Raw genomic sequence first — 14,229 nt, 5'->3', positions numbered from 1 at the left:
AAAGGCCCCGCTTCTTCCGGTTGAGGCCACGCTCCCGCTCAGGACTCCGGGATACTGGTAAGTCCTTTAAGTTACTTTCCCCCCTGGCTCCAATCAGAATTATGTCCTTACTCCTTTTTGAAACATTTATCTGCAAGGAACCCCTTCAAGAGCAACCAGTGATGCTACTGTCCCTGAAAAAGCTAAGATCAACATTAACTTGATACTGGCCACGAACACACAGGGGAAAAAACAAACAAATTTAAACAACCAATTTGTAGGTTGCAATTTATGATTTTACAGTTAAAGTTCAAGATCCACTTAAGTGCCCATAAAAGAGAATTGAAAGGAAAGATTAACTTCTTTCCAGTAATCTTTTTAATATTCAGCACTTTCTACACCTTCCACTCAAAGTTGGGGTTCTGTTTTGGTTTTTTGAAACAAATTACGATTACTGAAGTCTTCCAGCATTTCTCTGTGATAGGTATCACCTCCATTTTACAGATGAGGAAAACAAACAATGCAGAAGTTCAGTGATTTGCTCAGGGTCGCAAAGCAAGTCTTTGGCAGAGCCAGAAGTTAAACCCAGTTCTGCTCACACCCACTGTGGTGTTCTGCACTTGCTCAAGCTTTCTTTTTTTATTTTTTTACTGATGGCCCCCCAAAGTCTTAAATAAATAAATTAATTAATGGAGATATCCCATCTCCTAGAACTGGAAGGGACCTTGAAAGGTCATCGAGTCCAGCCCCCTGCCTTCACTAGCAGGACCAAGTACTGATTTTGCCGCAGATCCCCAAGTGGCCCCCTCAAGGATTGAACTCACAACCCTGGGTTTAGCAGGCCAATGCTCAAACCACTGAGCTATCCCTCCCCCCCCATGTCTTAGAGATTAGTTTGTTGAAAAGAGAAGAAAACTCTGCTTGTCTAACTTTGTGTTGCATGTCACCCAGTGGTTCTATTACTGAAACCATATTTACATGCAGAACAGTGGTCATTATTTATAAGAAAACATTTAAACTATGTGTTATGCAACCCAATATGATGGTCTGGAAAACTGACCCCAATTTTTGCTTTGTGAATGGGTACCTATAATAACGACAGCTATGGTAACATAAGCAGTAATAAAAGGCCTAACCATGGCTAAACTATGCTGGGATTTCAACACATTGTCATTCTGTACTTTTTCTGTGGCATGAAAAGGGAGGCCTTATCTAGAAATACAGCTGTGTTCAGACATTGACATCCCTAAAAGATCTGACGTACAACACACCATGTTTTTCTGAATGGGAACAGAACCTACACTGAACTATATTTTTTCTTTGTTCTTTCGCTCATCACTCATTATCCACAAAATTGAGTTGAGATGAGCCTGAGCTACAGACTTTGGGCCTGAACACTATCCTGTGATTATATATTTATGCAAATACACCTGTCTTTATTATTACTTTGTTCCCTCCACCTCAAGCCTATTTGTCTGTTAATCCACAAGTTGCATCTTGTCATAATCCAAGACTGTGACCTTGCTTGAGCAGGTACTATCTTTGTTTTACCCATTTGTGCATGCTAAACTCAATGGGGACTCAATCATACTCTCTAAATACTGCTGCAATAGAAACAATCATTATTATTATAGGCAAAGCTGGCAGCAGCATCTATAGTTAAAGTTTTTCCATGCTTGCTCTCTACTTCAAGCTTATTCTCCTCCCCTCCCCCCACCCCAAAGTTTAAGCAAGAAAAGCCATTTTGGAGAATGAGTTTACAAAAATATAGGTAGCTAAAAATTTTTTTTTTCTGAGTGGTTAGATGGATCATAAGAAGTCCCAGTTTTGGACTGGTGAGGCAGGTCAGCCTTCACTGTAAGATAAATTATAGAAAAAGTGCTGGAAGGGAGGTTGATTGTGAACACTTACTGCAAGGAAGATCTGAAGGGAGCTGTGAGCCACTTCTATATACTGGTATTCAAGCAAACACCCTGAGACAGTGATGTAACGATGATCCTCTGGTGCCCATTCTGGGGCTGGAGTCACAGATGTCACTGTACAGCCTGGGCCATTCTCCATCCACCAAGAACGGTGCATTGAGATATTAAAGGTCAGAATAAGATCCGTTTCCTGCAAAAGAAAAAGGGAAGGCTATAATTCTGGAATGGTACTTTGATGGGTCTTGGGGTACCCAGGATTTTGAGTCACCTTATTACTTTCCTGGCCCCAGCAAGAAGCAGATTTGCTTGCACTTAACTGGGTGTCAGCTCTGTTAGCCACCCAAGCAGTCTTTTCTGGGATATGCTAGTCCTTGCTTAGCCTTGCAGGTGAACAAGAGGTGTACCCCAGTCCCTGAGGAGGTATTCCCTTGTAAGCATTCCCCTGTAGTGTCCAGCCCTTTCTTCACTGAACACTTACAGAAATATCAGCTCTGCTGTCCCCAAGGGGACAGTGTACACACCAGCTTATTTGATTCAGCTCAGACTCAGCACTTAATACCGCAGCACTGAGATATATTTCTAGTAAAAAAAATCATAAGTTTATTATCAGAGATCAAAATTTCAGAGATAATGAGTAAGGATAAGAGAAATAAAAAGCTACATATAAAACTAAAGTATAATAAGCTTAGTCTTTAGAAAGTGTAACATGTTAATGTTCTATGTAGGGAAGATTATTTCACTCCAAATGTCTTCTGCAGTGTTTCAACCAGGGCTGGTTGTGATCCTATTTTCATTAATGTAATGGTACTGCCAGATTAGTTCCTAGGTGCAGGACAAGGGAGTGCCCTCTCTACCTCCCACATATGTTCCCCCCGCCCAAATCCAGTCTTTGCACACAGCCAGGTTAACCCCCATGGCTTGTTTTTTCCCTGTGTGCTCCTTTCCAGTTGACTCTCTATGTAACAGGGGCTTCCACTGTGTTGGCTTACAATGCTTAATTTATATTTTGATAGAGAGAGAAACAGCCTACCTACTGTCGGGAAGAAACCTGTTTTTTTCTTTGGTTGGTGACAGACTTTAAAACATATTTTCAGTATATACACATGACTCCTTAAACATCATTCATATGTACATTTTGCAACTATTATTAGAATCAGTGTGACAGAAGTGTTTATTAGAGACCTCACATGACTCTCTTTGGTGAAGTAGAATGTACGTGCCAGGATCAGGATATTCTTGTAACCTCCCTTGCAGTTGGCATTGAGGTGTTCTTGGGTGTGTCAGTGCTAATATCACCCCAAGCGCTTCTCTAGACATCTCACAGTAGGCATAAAGAAGGCAAGTGCAGTAAAAGAACTTCATTTACTCCTGAAAATTGGAGAAATCTTGTCCCCTGTAGCACACTCAAGTAATTGGGAGTTGGCATGGGGGTGTCGGTCATATGGGAAGTGGAGAAAAGTCATCTTCCAACACAAGATTTGCTCCAGGCTGTTTCTGTAGCCCTGAGGCTATAGTTGCTCCTAACGCTACTGTGCCTATGCTGAAATGGAAGCCACAATGGCTGATGGACATGCACAATGGCAGATCCACAACCCCATCCCAGCTCCTTCCAGTCCGTCCCTGTCCTGATCCTCCAAGACCTACAAGGTAGATCCCAGGAGCTGGTCTTCATGGAATTGAGGAAGTGCAGTCCCACTGCAAGTTCTCCCTATATCCTTTCCTACCCACTCGTGAAGCAGAACCACACCAGTTGCACTGCATAGGGGACCCTCTGCAGTCATGGAAGAAGGGGAAGACAGGATTTGCCTGTTATACGTAGCAACCACTTCTGAATTCTTTTGTGATGAATAGTCTCAGCCCTCTAACTTTGTATCAATTTTCAAGGAAGCAGCAATTATCCATTGCCCTGTCCAAAGGCAATGGGACATAGCTAGAGTCAAAAAGGCAGGCAGGAAGGCATCCTGTGAGTTCCTCACAGCTGGTACACCCAAGATGGTGCGAAGGAATATTTAATCAGTCACACTTTAAGGCTACGTTTATAAATAGTTTATAATGGGTCAATAAATGATTATTAGATGTAATAAACATATCACAACCAGGAATTGTATGTGTTGTAGATGGTGGTAAGGACATCAGTCAAAGGTGTTATAGATTATTATAAGCAACCTACTGGCTGCTGGACTAACTGCTACTCTGGCTACTCTGGCTAACCTGCTATTTTTAGCATGCTAACAGGAGCACAGGTAGCATGCATCTGTCTACCCACACCAGGAAGCGCCTTCCCAGCTACAGTGTAGACATACCCACATGTTTCGACCCATAACCCATATTGAAATAAACAGAGTTGAAAATCTAGTGTATTTTAGTGTAAAACTAGTGTATCAAAGTTGTAAATCTAGTGTATCAAAGTATTAAATAAAAACTAGTGTGTGGGGGAATATTTGAATATAGAAACAACAGAGGCAGAAGTAATACAATGAAGTAGAGAATCCTAACACTTTATATTAAAATTACTCCAAAAGGAAACCAATTTTTCTCAATACCTCAGCTGTCCCAAGCATTGTAAAACAACATCTGGAATGATGAATCGTCTTTATGTGCCCAGAACATCTGCCTGAGTAAGAGTTTTTTGATTGCCTTTTCCGCACAAGAAAATTGGAAGTCCCCCCTACCTGGCATAAAGAGACTGGAACAAAGGTGAAGATCTCACCCCACCAATATCTCTGCTGAAGTAAAGTTAATGGATTTATACTGGTATGAGTGAAATCAAATTTCATCACATTTTGTCAGAAGAGTTTTTCCTCTTTAAGTCACTGTAGCTACCATGAGAAATTCTTAACCTTTCTACTCTCTTATCAGAGCAGCAGTAAGAATGAATAGGATTAATTGTTTCATTCTGTTTTATAGCTCACAGTGAACTCAGAAGTATCACGATCAACCAACATTTTTAAGAAAATAAAAATGAGAAGTGCAAAACGAACTCTGAAAAATAAAAAAAGAAAGCTTGAGCAAGTGCAGAACACCACAGTGGGTGTGAGCAGAACTGGGCTTAACTTCTGGCTCTGCCAAAGACTTGCTTTGCGACCCTGAGCAAATCACTGAACTTCTGCATTGTTTGTTTTCCTCATCTGTAAAGTGGGGGTGATACCTATCACAGAGAAGTGTTGGAAGACTTAAGTAATTATAATTTGTTTCAAAAAACCAAAACAGAACCCCAACTTTGAGTGGAAGGTGCTAAAAAGTGCTGAATATTAATAAGATTTTAAAACTGCAAAGCTGAGTCAACAACTAAGAGAAATTTATTTTAAGAAGCAAAAAGAGGTGATAAGCCAAACGGGATCCTGGTTTCAGCAAATACATCCACATGTCCCAACACAAATCTGAATATAATAGGCCTGATTTTGAGCTCTAACTGTTGTAAGAGGAGTAAAAGGAGTAACTCTTTTGAATTCAAGGGAATTACCATATAAAACTGGTACAAGTGGGCTCAGAATCAGCCCAAGAGTCCATTATGTCTCCCACAATACAAAGTGAACTAGTTAGTAAACCAGTGTGCAAAGTAAGACTAAGGGGCAGATCTGCAGCTGATGTAAATTATCATAGGTGCATGGGCTTCAAGTCCAAAGAGCCTTTGACAATTTACACCAGCTGAGGATCTGGCCCTTAAGTGTATGTCATTCCATCTACAGGCAGATGAGACAAGTATCCATAGTTGGTGGGTGGTGAAGGACCACTGTGTGTGTGAAAAGTTCTAATGACAAAACTGGTGAGCTCTGGAATCTCTTTGAAGAACTGTGTAAGTCAGTTTGAGGATGGATGCATCCATCACTAACATCCATTATGCAGGAGCACTCAGAACTCTTCATGAAAAACTCCTCTCACTATTTACACACATTACTATGCACACTGTTTGAATACAGTTTTAGTGGACATAGAAAAAGTCTATAGAAGCAGCAAGGGATTTTTTTTTATCCTCTTGTGTATTTCCTGTATGTGTTCTTTTCAACATCTGAGGTTCAGATGTTATTCAGGGAAATGCTGAGAAGTAGCCTGATAAGCCTTGAAGCTGAGGAACTTAACAGGAATGTTGATACATGCCGGGCATGCCAATAGGGTATTGTTCACAGCCTGTATGTCAAGGAAGATTTTATTATCCTAATTCATCAAACAGTTGCTTCCTCTTATGACACAAATACATCTGTACAAGCTTTATTGACGATTACTGTGAAGCTTTTGTAAATCCTGGTGATATTTACAAAACCTGTTAAGGAAAATTAAACTAGATTTTGTTTACGCATCAAGAAAGAGAAACTGGGAAATAATATTTGGAAAGGTATCTTTGTTGTCATTCTTGAAATGACAAAAGATATTTGATGTGGACATGCGAGGATTATGTAACAAAGCTATAGTCTGGAGATTCCAGAGAGGCATTCTAAACTCAGATGTTTTTGAGAGGAATCTGTCTATGAAATTATAATTTCAGTTTATCCTAGTATTCTCTAAACCATACTGATCACTGATAGTTATGTGACTAGTTTAAAACATTGGCCTCTAGATTAACCCCTCAGTGCATAACAATTTATGCTGAAGATGACATTAGTGAAAGGTCCCTGCAGTAGACTGTCCACCAAAGGAGTACATTGCATTGTCAGAAAATGGTCACAACCTCTCTTGCACTAGGGGACAGTAAAAGGCCAACGCGTGGACAGAGATGGTCAGGGGTTATAGTGAGTCAACTTTTCCATTACAAAGGTTCCCCTATGGAGTTCTGGCACTGGTTAGAGCAGCTCATTCTAGAGAAAACCTCAAGAGAAGGCAGCAAGTAGTTAGACTTCAGGGCAGCTGCCTCATAGGGAGCAACAAAGTTTGCTGGTACAGGGAGATATAATTTCTACCTCCCTGTATCAGCTTCAGTTAATCTGGTCATCATGTCATGGGAAATCAGATGCTTTCATTGTTCTAATTAGGAATTGCTGAAATCTGTGCAAGCCTGCAATGTTTCAATACAAGTTTTGTCAAATACAGCAGTGCAACCCCACTTGTTTCATTTTTCAAACACACACTATCAAGAGCAAGCTGCTTGGAGACTGAATTATCACATGCAATTTCACTGATAAAAATCAACCTCTAAAAGCTTCTATAGTTCTGGGTGTTTTGGATGCACAGAGGCCTCTCCAGGCAGCTTTTTCTCCTGTTATCTCACTTTCCCACATCTACTAGTTCTCATCGGGCAGTATCATTTTCATCATGCAAGCAGACCTTTTTCTCTCTAAAGAAACATCTGTATTCACCAGTGGGGCAAAACAATGTAAAGCAGCCTGGCATCCGTTCCCGTAAGCAGACCTTTTCTGTCATCCTTGAATGTCTCAAAATTAGTAATATGCACAGAAATTCAAATGGTTGTATTTTTTATGGAATATGACTGATTTATATTTTTAAAATTGGAACTGTAAAGGTTATTAACCAGAAATATATAAGAATGAAGTAATCACATCAAAAAGTTTCACATTCATATACAGTAACTATATAATGACACCATTGCCTTACTCCTGAATAAAGATCATGGATTTCTAATTGCTCACTTTCATTTCTCCTGTTGCATATTGATTGATCTCTGTCACTCCTTTCTCTTGCACATGGATCTTTGGGTCCCTTTTTTTTATTTGATTTCTTTGATATTTGGGGGTCAGATAACCCTAACATACTGGCCCTGAATCTCCTCTCACGCAACCAGTTTTACATCAGTATAAATGTGTTATTTTCATTGGTATTATTCCTGATTTTCATTAGTGCAAGAGAGAAGAATCAGGACCATTGCATGGCCATCTAATTGCTGATTGATAAATGGAGACATCAGAAGCACGTTCATCGGGATGTTTCACCAATGTGTTAAGAAGTTCCCCAAATTCATCTAAAGTGAGTTCTAGGGATGGTATTCTTCCAAGTTGCCCACTAAATCACATGAAAAGATATTAAGATATATGGGGATGACTGAGCCCCTTTGAAATTACTAAAGAAATTACAAAATCCTCCAAAATTTCAGAACACTGAATGGTTTTGTCACAGAGGCCTGGTCTACACTACGACTTTAATTCGGATTTATCAGCTTTAATTCGAATTAACCCTGTAACCGTCCACACAACGACGCTAGTTAATTCGATGTAAAGGGCCCTTTAAATCGATTTCTGTACTCCACCCCAACGAGCGGAGTAGTGCCAAAATCGATTTTTACAATTCGAATTAGGGTTAGTGTGGCCGCAATTCGATGGTATTGGCCTCCGGGAGCTATCCCACAGTGCATCATTGTGACCGCTCTGGACAGCAATCTGAACTCGGATGCACTGGCCAGGTAGACAGGAAAAGCCCCGCGAACATTTGAATTTCATTTCCTGTTTGCACAGCGTGGAGAGCACAGGTGACCACAGATACCTCATCAGCACAGGTAACCATGCAGGCTGATAATCGAAAAAGAGCACCAGCATGGACCGTGAGGGAGGTACTGGATCTGATCGCTGTATGGGGAGAGGATTCAGTGCTTGCAGAACTTCGTTCTAAAAGACGAAATGCAAAAATTTTTGAAAAAATCTCCAAGGGCATGATGGAGAGAGGCCACAATAGGGACTCAGATCAGTGCCGCGTGAAAGTCAAGGAACTCAGACAAGCCTATCAGAAAACAAAGGAGGCAAACGGTCGCTCCGGGTCAGAGCCGCGGACATGCCGCTACTACGCCGAGCTGCATGCAATTCTAGGGGGGGCTGCCACCACTAACCCACCTGTGTTCGTGGATTCTGGGTCGGGGATAGTCTCGACGCCTGAGGATTCTGCCGATGGGGTAGAGGAGGAGGAGGAGGAGGAGGATGAGCTTGCAGAGAGCACACAGCACTCCATTCTCCCCAACAGCCAGGATCTTTTTATCACCCTGACTGAAGTACCCTCCCAAGCCTCCCAAGCCTCCCAAGCCAGTACCCAAGACTCTGACCCCATGGAAGGCACCTCAGGTGAGTTTACCTTTTAAAATATAAAACTTGTTTTAAAAGCAAACGGTTTTTAATGATTACTTTGCCTGACTTTGCATTCGCGGTCAGTTCAGCTACTGGAAAAGTCTGTAGCTATTGGAAAAGTCTGTTAACGTGTCTGGGGATGGAGCGGAAATCCTCCAGGGACATCTCAATGAAGCTCTCCTGGAGGTACTCCGAAAGCCTTGCCAGAAGGTTTCTGGGCAGTGCATCTTTATTCCCTCCTCCATGGTAGGACACTTGACCACGCCATGCTTGCAGCAAGTAATCTGGTATCATTGCCTGACAAAGCCTGGCAGCGTATGGTCCCGGTGTTTGCTGGCATTCAAGCAACATCCGTTCTTTATCTTCTTGTGTAATCCTCAGGAGAGTGATATCACTCCTGGTAACCTGGTTGAAATACGGGAACTTAATTAAGGGGACAGAGGTGGCCGTTCCTACTGGGCTGTTTGCCTGTGGCGGAAAATAAATCCTTCCCTGCAGTTAGCCAAGCGCAGATGGGAAATTGGCCCTGAGTTTTTCGCGTTTGGCTAGCAGGGATCTTCCCTGTTACCAGCCACGCGGTGGGGGGAGGGGTACTGTGATCATCCCAGAGAATTCATGGCGAGGGGGGGGGGGGGGCGGCGGTGGGGGGGGATTAGTTTGGTGCCTGTAGGGATCTTCCCTGATACCAGCCACGCGGTGGGGGGGAGGGGTACCGTGGTTAGTTTGTTTTCTGGTGCTGCTGAATGTTAACAGAAAAACCGCAGCACTCTACTTGCCCAGACAAGCCCCACCACACTCCCCCCCCCCCCCAACTGGCTGAGATTGGCCAGGCTTCTGCAGCACTCTACAAGCTATGCTTGGTATGTGGGAAAGTAGGGCGCAGAAGCTGTAAGAGAATGGCTTACCATGGCCGCATGCAAGCAGAATTCTGTTGCCCAGACCTGTGATCTCTAGCAGCAAAGCCACAGGCACTCAGCATTAAGAGGCAAAATGCGACCTTGCACAGAAATCACATGTGCTATGTAATGTGAACAGTGTTGGTCACCGTGAAAGAGTATAAGCATTGTTCTGCAAAATGTAGCTTTTAAAACAATTCTCTCTTTTTTCCCCTCCCTACAGCAGCTGCAAATTCCTCAAGCCTCCCTCCTCCATCCCGAAGGTTATCACAGATAAGGCGTCGTAAGAAGAAGACGCGAGAAGAGATGTTTTCTGAAATTATGCAATCCAGCAGGAGTGACAGAGCTCATCTGAATGAGTGGAAGGAAACAGTTTCAAAGTATAGGAAAGAAGTCAGTGAACGTGAGGAGAGGAGGGACCAACGTGAGGACATGAGGGACCAACGTGAGGAGAGGAGAGACCAACGTGAGGAGAGGAGAGACGCTCGAGATGAGAGGTGGCGTCAGGAAGACCAGAGGATGAAGGAAGCAACGCTGGGGCTGCTCCAGCGTCTGGTGGAGGTTCAGGAACGGCTGCTGGAAAACAGACTGCCGCTTCAGCCCCTGTTCCACCCTCCCCCCTCCCCATGTTCCGTATCCTCCTCACCCAGACGTGTAAGAACGCGGGGGGGGAGGCTCCGTACACCTTCCCATTCCACCCCAGTAGACAGCCCAAGCAAAAGGCTGTCATTTTTTTAACCTTTTCTTTGTGGCTTTTTCCTTCCCAGTAATCCTCCTCCCAAATACCACCCGGGTTCCCTCCCTCTTTTTCTAATCTATTAATAAAGAATAAATGATTTTTAAATGATAGTGACTTTATTTGGTTTGAAAGAAAGCTGGGGGAAGGGGGAGGGTGGGTTCCTTACAGAAAATCAGTCAATAAAGGGGGCGGGTTTTCATGAAGGAGAAACAAACAGATATTTCACACTGTAGCCTGGCCAGCCATGAAACTGGTTTTTAAAGCTTCTCTGATGCACACCGCTTCATGGTGTGCTCTTCTAATCGCCCTGGTGTCTGGCTGCGCGTAATCAGCAGCCAGGCGATTTGCCTCAGCCTCCCACCCTGCCATAAAGGTCTCCCCCTTACTTTCACAGAGATTGTGGAGCACACAGCAAGCAGAAATAACAATGGGGAGATTTCTTTGGCTGAGGTCAGAGCGAGTCAATAATGATCTCCAGCGGCCTTTTAAACGGCCAAATGCACATTCTACCACCATTCTGCACTTGCTTAGCCTGTAGTTAAACAGCTCCTGACTCCTGTCCAGGCTGCCTGTGTATGGCTTCATGAGCCATGGCATTAAGGGGTAGGCTGGGTCCCCAAGAATAACTATGGGCATTTCAACATCCCCAACGGTTATTTTCTGGTCCGGAAAGTAAGTCCCTTGCTGCAGCCCTTTAAACAGAGTAGTGTTCCTGAAGACGCGAGCGTCATGAACCCTTCCCGCCCAGCCCGCATTGATGTTGGTGAAACGTCCCTTGTGATCCACAAGTGCTTGCAGCACCATTGAAAAGTACCCCTTGCGGTTTATGTACTCGGTGGCTTGGTGCTCCGGTGCCAAGATAGGGATATGGGTTCCGTCTATCGCCCCACCACAGTTAGGGAATCCCATTGCAGCAAAGCCATCCACTATGGCCTGCACATTTCCCAGAGTCACAAACTTTCGTAGCAGCACCTGAGTGATTGCTTTGGCTACTTGCATCACAGCAGCCCCCACAGTAGATTTTCCCACTCCAAATTGATTCCCGACTGACCGGTAGCTGTCTGGCGTTGCAAGCTTCCACAGGGCTATCGCCACGCGCTTCTCAACTGTGAGGGCTGCTCTCATCTTGGTATTCTGGCGTTTCAAGGCAGGGGACAGCAAGTCACAAAGTTCCATGAAAGTGCCCTTACGCATGCGAAAGTTCCGCAGCCACTGGGAATCGTCCCAGACCTGCAACACTATGCGGTCCCACCAGTCTGTGCTTGTTTCCCTTGCCCAGAATCGGCGTTCCATGTTTAGAATCTGCCCCATTAACAACATGATCTCCAAAGCACCGGGGCCTGTGGTTTCACTGAATTCTGTATCCGTGTCCGTGTCCATGTCCTCATCATGCTTGTCGCTGCGCTGCCGCTGCCGCTGCCTCCTCTCCTCGTTTTTCTGGTCCTGGCTCAGCATAAACTCCACGAGAACGCGCGAGGTGTTTACAATATTCATGAGTGCTGTCTTGACCTCAGCGGGCTCCATGCTTGCCGTGGTATGGAGTCTGCAGTGTTCACCCACCCAGGAAAAAAGGCGCGAAAATGGTTGTCTGCCGTCCGTTGCTTTCATGCAGGGAGGGAGGGAGGAAGTGAGGCTGTACCCAGAACCACCTGCGACGATGTTTTTTGTCCCATCAGGCACTGGGATCTTAACCCACAATCCCAATGGGCGCGGGAGACTGCGGGAACTATGGGATAGCTATGGAATTGCTACCCACAGTGCAACGGTGCAGAAATCGACGCTAGCCCCAGTACTTGGACGCACACCACCGAATTAATGTGCTAGTGTGGCCGCATTCATTTCGACTTTATACAACCTGTTTCTCAAATCCGAATTATCTAAATTCGGATTAATCCCGTAGTGTAGACATACCCTTAGTACAGCAGAATACTAATGTTTTGTCCACTCCCATCCACACTGTCCTGAAGCCTTTTGAGCTATGATTAGTGCAATCTCAACTAACATCTTAGTTCTACCTTTTAATGGAACAAGTACATTCAACATGGCTAAGATTTCTGGTCTGTTGGAGGAAAACTCATAACAAGATTTAACTCCAGTCAAGCAGCACAACTATTATTGTGGGAGAGTTCAGCTTCACTATAGGCTTAGCAATATGCTCGGCAAATGATCTGCATAGTTCCCCACTAAAAAATATTACAAGGAAATACTGTAATATCTCACAGTTTGTGCTATGGGAACCTAGAAGTTTTGTTGATGCAGCTGTACAGTGGGCCTGATTCTACTCATACCAGTTTTATCCTGGTATAACACCACTGATTTAAATGGAATTACTCCTGATTGACACCCGGTACATGACTGCAGGATAGAACCTTTGTCTTTTGGTATCTCCTTAGCTCATCAGTAGCAAAATATAGGATACTGTAAATTCTGTGGAGAAGTATTTTCAAACTTGGACACCTTACTTAAGTACCCAGTTCTATATTTGGATGCTCAAATCAACTACCAGGTGTCCAGATACCTATTTTAGGGAGCTATGTTCCTGTTTCAGTATGAAAATGTGAAACCAAGTGGCCTAATTTAGGCTGATAATTGGGCTTTGTGCATTTCTTTTTTCTTAAATGAGAACAGCACTTAATAGAGAAAGAATCAGGACACCATCCAATGCTCCTAGTCTCCACCATTGTTCTTCCCACATCAAAGTTATTCTACATTCAATCTTCTCTTGCAGCTCTTTCACATGTTTCTCTTCATTTTGGAAAGACTTCCAGGGTGTTGGTTGTTTACTAATAATTAAAACTGTTTGAGTCCATTGGCTTATAGTAGTATTAATGTTTCTCATGTGCAGTGTAGAAGGACTTTTAAAAACAGTTTAGTTGTACTTTATTTTCAGGATAGTTGCTATGTTTCTTGTCTTGGTTTATCCAGGCAAATATGCAGATCAATAGTGCTTAGAATTCATTGAGACAAACAGAAATAACCTCCTAATTCCAAATAAAACACTAAGGACATGGATTTATTACATTTGGACAACATCCAAAAGATTGGGTCTAGCTTCCTCTACCAACCAGGACAAAGCTAGTTGGCTGCTGAGGCTGCGGATGGAAAAGTTTAAGCCAAGGAGAAAAAAATATTGAGACCCAAAAGAAACTATTTTAAAATCTTCCCCTTCTAGAGTGATTGATTTGCTATCTTAGCTAAAATATTATTTATACACCGTGCCAAAAGCACTCTGTTTGATCAGCTCTATCCAATCCAGAGTTCTAGTTTTAGCCCAACATAAAATCTTTTCTCCAACTATGCCTCCAGCACTGGTGGGCTGCAAAAGAGTGTCACAGAGCTGCTATTACAGCTCTCCACCACCTGGAAATTCTCCCCATATATGGGAATATATGGATATTTGGTGAGGTCTGCCTGCTTTATGGTCCCTTTGCACTGGTTGGAGTGGCACAAGGAGAACAGACAATTCCAGGTCTTTAGGGCTCCCAATGGGGGTAAGACAAAGTTTGAGACAGAGTACTAGACTGAACCTTAGACTACACATGAGCACAAAGCAGTAAGAAGGAGCAAGGACCCCCCCTTAAACCCTTATATAGCTTGCCTAGACCTTGGGTCTGGACATGTAGAAGTAAAGAAGTTTTGTGCCCTGGCTTATTCCCACTGCCCCAGGAGTGGGTGAGTAGAGGGGATGAAGA

The 14,229-nt window shown here is 43.5% G+C and overlaps 3 protein-coding genes across 9 annotated transcripts in view; 1 reads left to right on the top strand and 2 right to left on the bottom strand.

Annotated features, from left to right (window-relative positions):
- NKAIN2 (sodium/potassium transporting ATPase interacting 2) overlaps positions 1-14,229 on the bottom strand; it is a 745,781-nt gene that overhangs the window by 108,718 nt on the left and 622,834 nt on the right. For all 7 annotated transcript variants that reach the window (XM_005280190.5, XM_024113933.3, XM_005280193.5 and 4 more), the window contains one exon: positions 1,891-2,091. In XM_005280190.5, the coding sequence (XP_005280247.1) occupies positions 1,891-2,091 (201 nt within the window). The remainder of the gene's footprint in view (positions 1-1,890; positions 2,092-14,229) is intronic.
- Positions 7,971-10,642, top strand: LOC135982342 (myb/SANT-like DNA-binding domain-containing protein 2). Its single transcript, XM_065588508.1, has 2 exons — positions 7,971-8,899; positions 10,022-10,642. Exons 1-2 carry the CDS (start codon positions 8,350-8,352, stop codon positions 10,534-10,536), a joined length of 1,065 nt encoding a protein of 354 aa, XP_065444580.1. The 5' UTR covers positions 7,971-8,349; the 3' UTR covers positions 10,537-10,642.
- Positions 8,927-12,386, bottom strand: LOC135982341 (uncharacterized). Its single transcript, XM_065588507.1, has 2 exons — positions 9,808-12,386; positions 8,927-9,307 (listed from the first exon to the last, which is right to left on the bottom strand). The coding sequence occupies exon 1, from the start codon at positions 12,143-12,145 to the stop codon at positions 10,760-10,762; it is 1,386 nt and encodes a 461-aa protein (XP_065444579.1). The 5' UTR covers positions 12,146-12,386; the 3' UTR covers positions 8,927-9,307; positions 9,808-10,759.

This window comes from Chrysemys picta, chromosome 3 (assembly GCF_011386835.1).
Source record: "Chrysemys picta bellii isolate R12L10 chromosome 3, ASM1138683v2, whole genome shotgun sequence".
Classification (NCBI taxonomy): Eukaryota; Metazoa; Chordata; order Testudines; family Emydidae; genus Chrysemys; species Chrysemys picta.
The sequence above is the reverse complement of the archived record's forward strand: the minus strand, read 5'-3'. Positions and strand labels throughout refer to the sequence as shown.

Bases quoted from the DNA above. Each gene is read 5' to 3' on its own strand.
- LOC135982342 (XM_065588508.1), top strand. From the start codon at position 8,350: ATGCAGGCTGATAATCGAAAAAGAGCACCAGCATGGACCGTGAGGGAG. The intron at 8,900-10,021 runs GTGAGTTTACCT...CCCTCCCTACAG, and splicing joins CCCCATGGAAGGCACCTCAG to CAGCTGCAAATTCCTCAAGC.
- LOC135982341 (XM_065588507.1), bottom strand. From the start codon at position 12,145: ATGAAAGCAACGGACGGCAGACAACCATTTTCGCGCCTTTTTTCCTGG.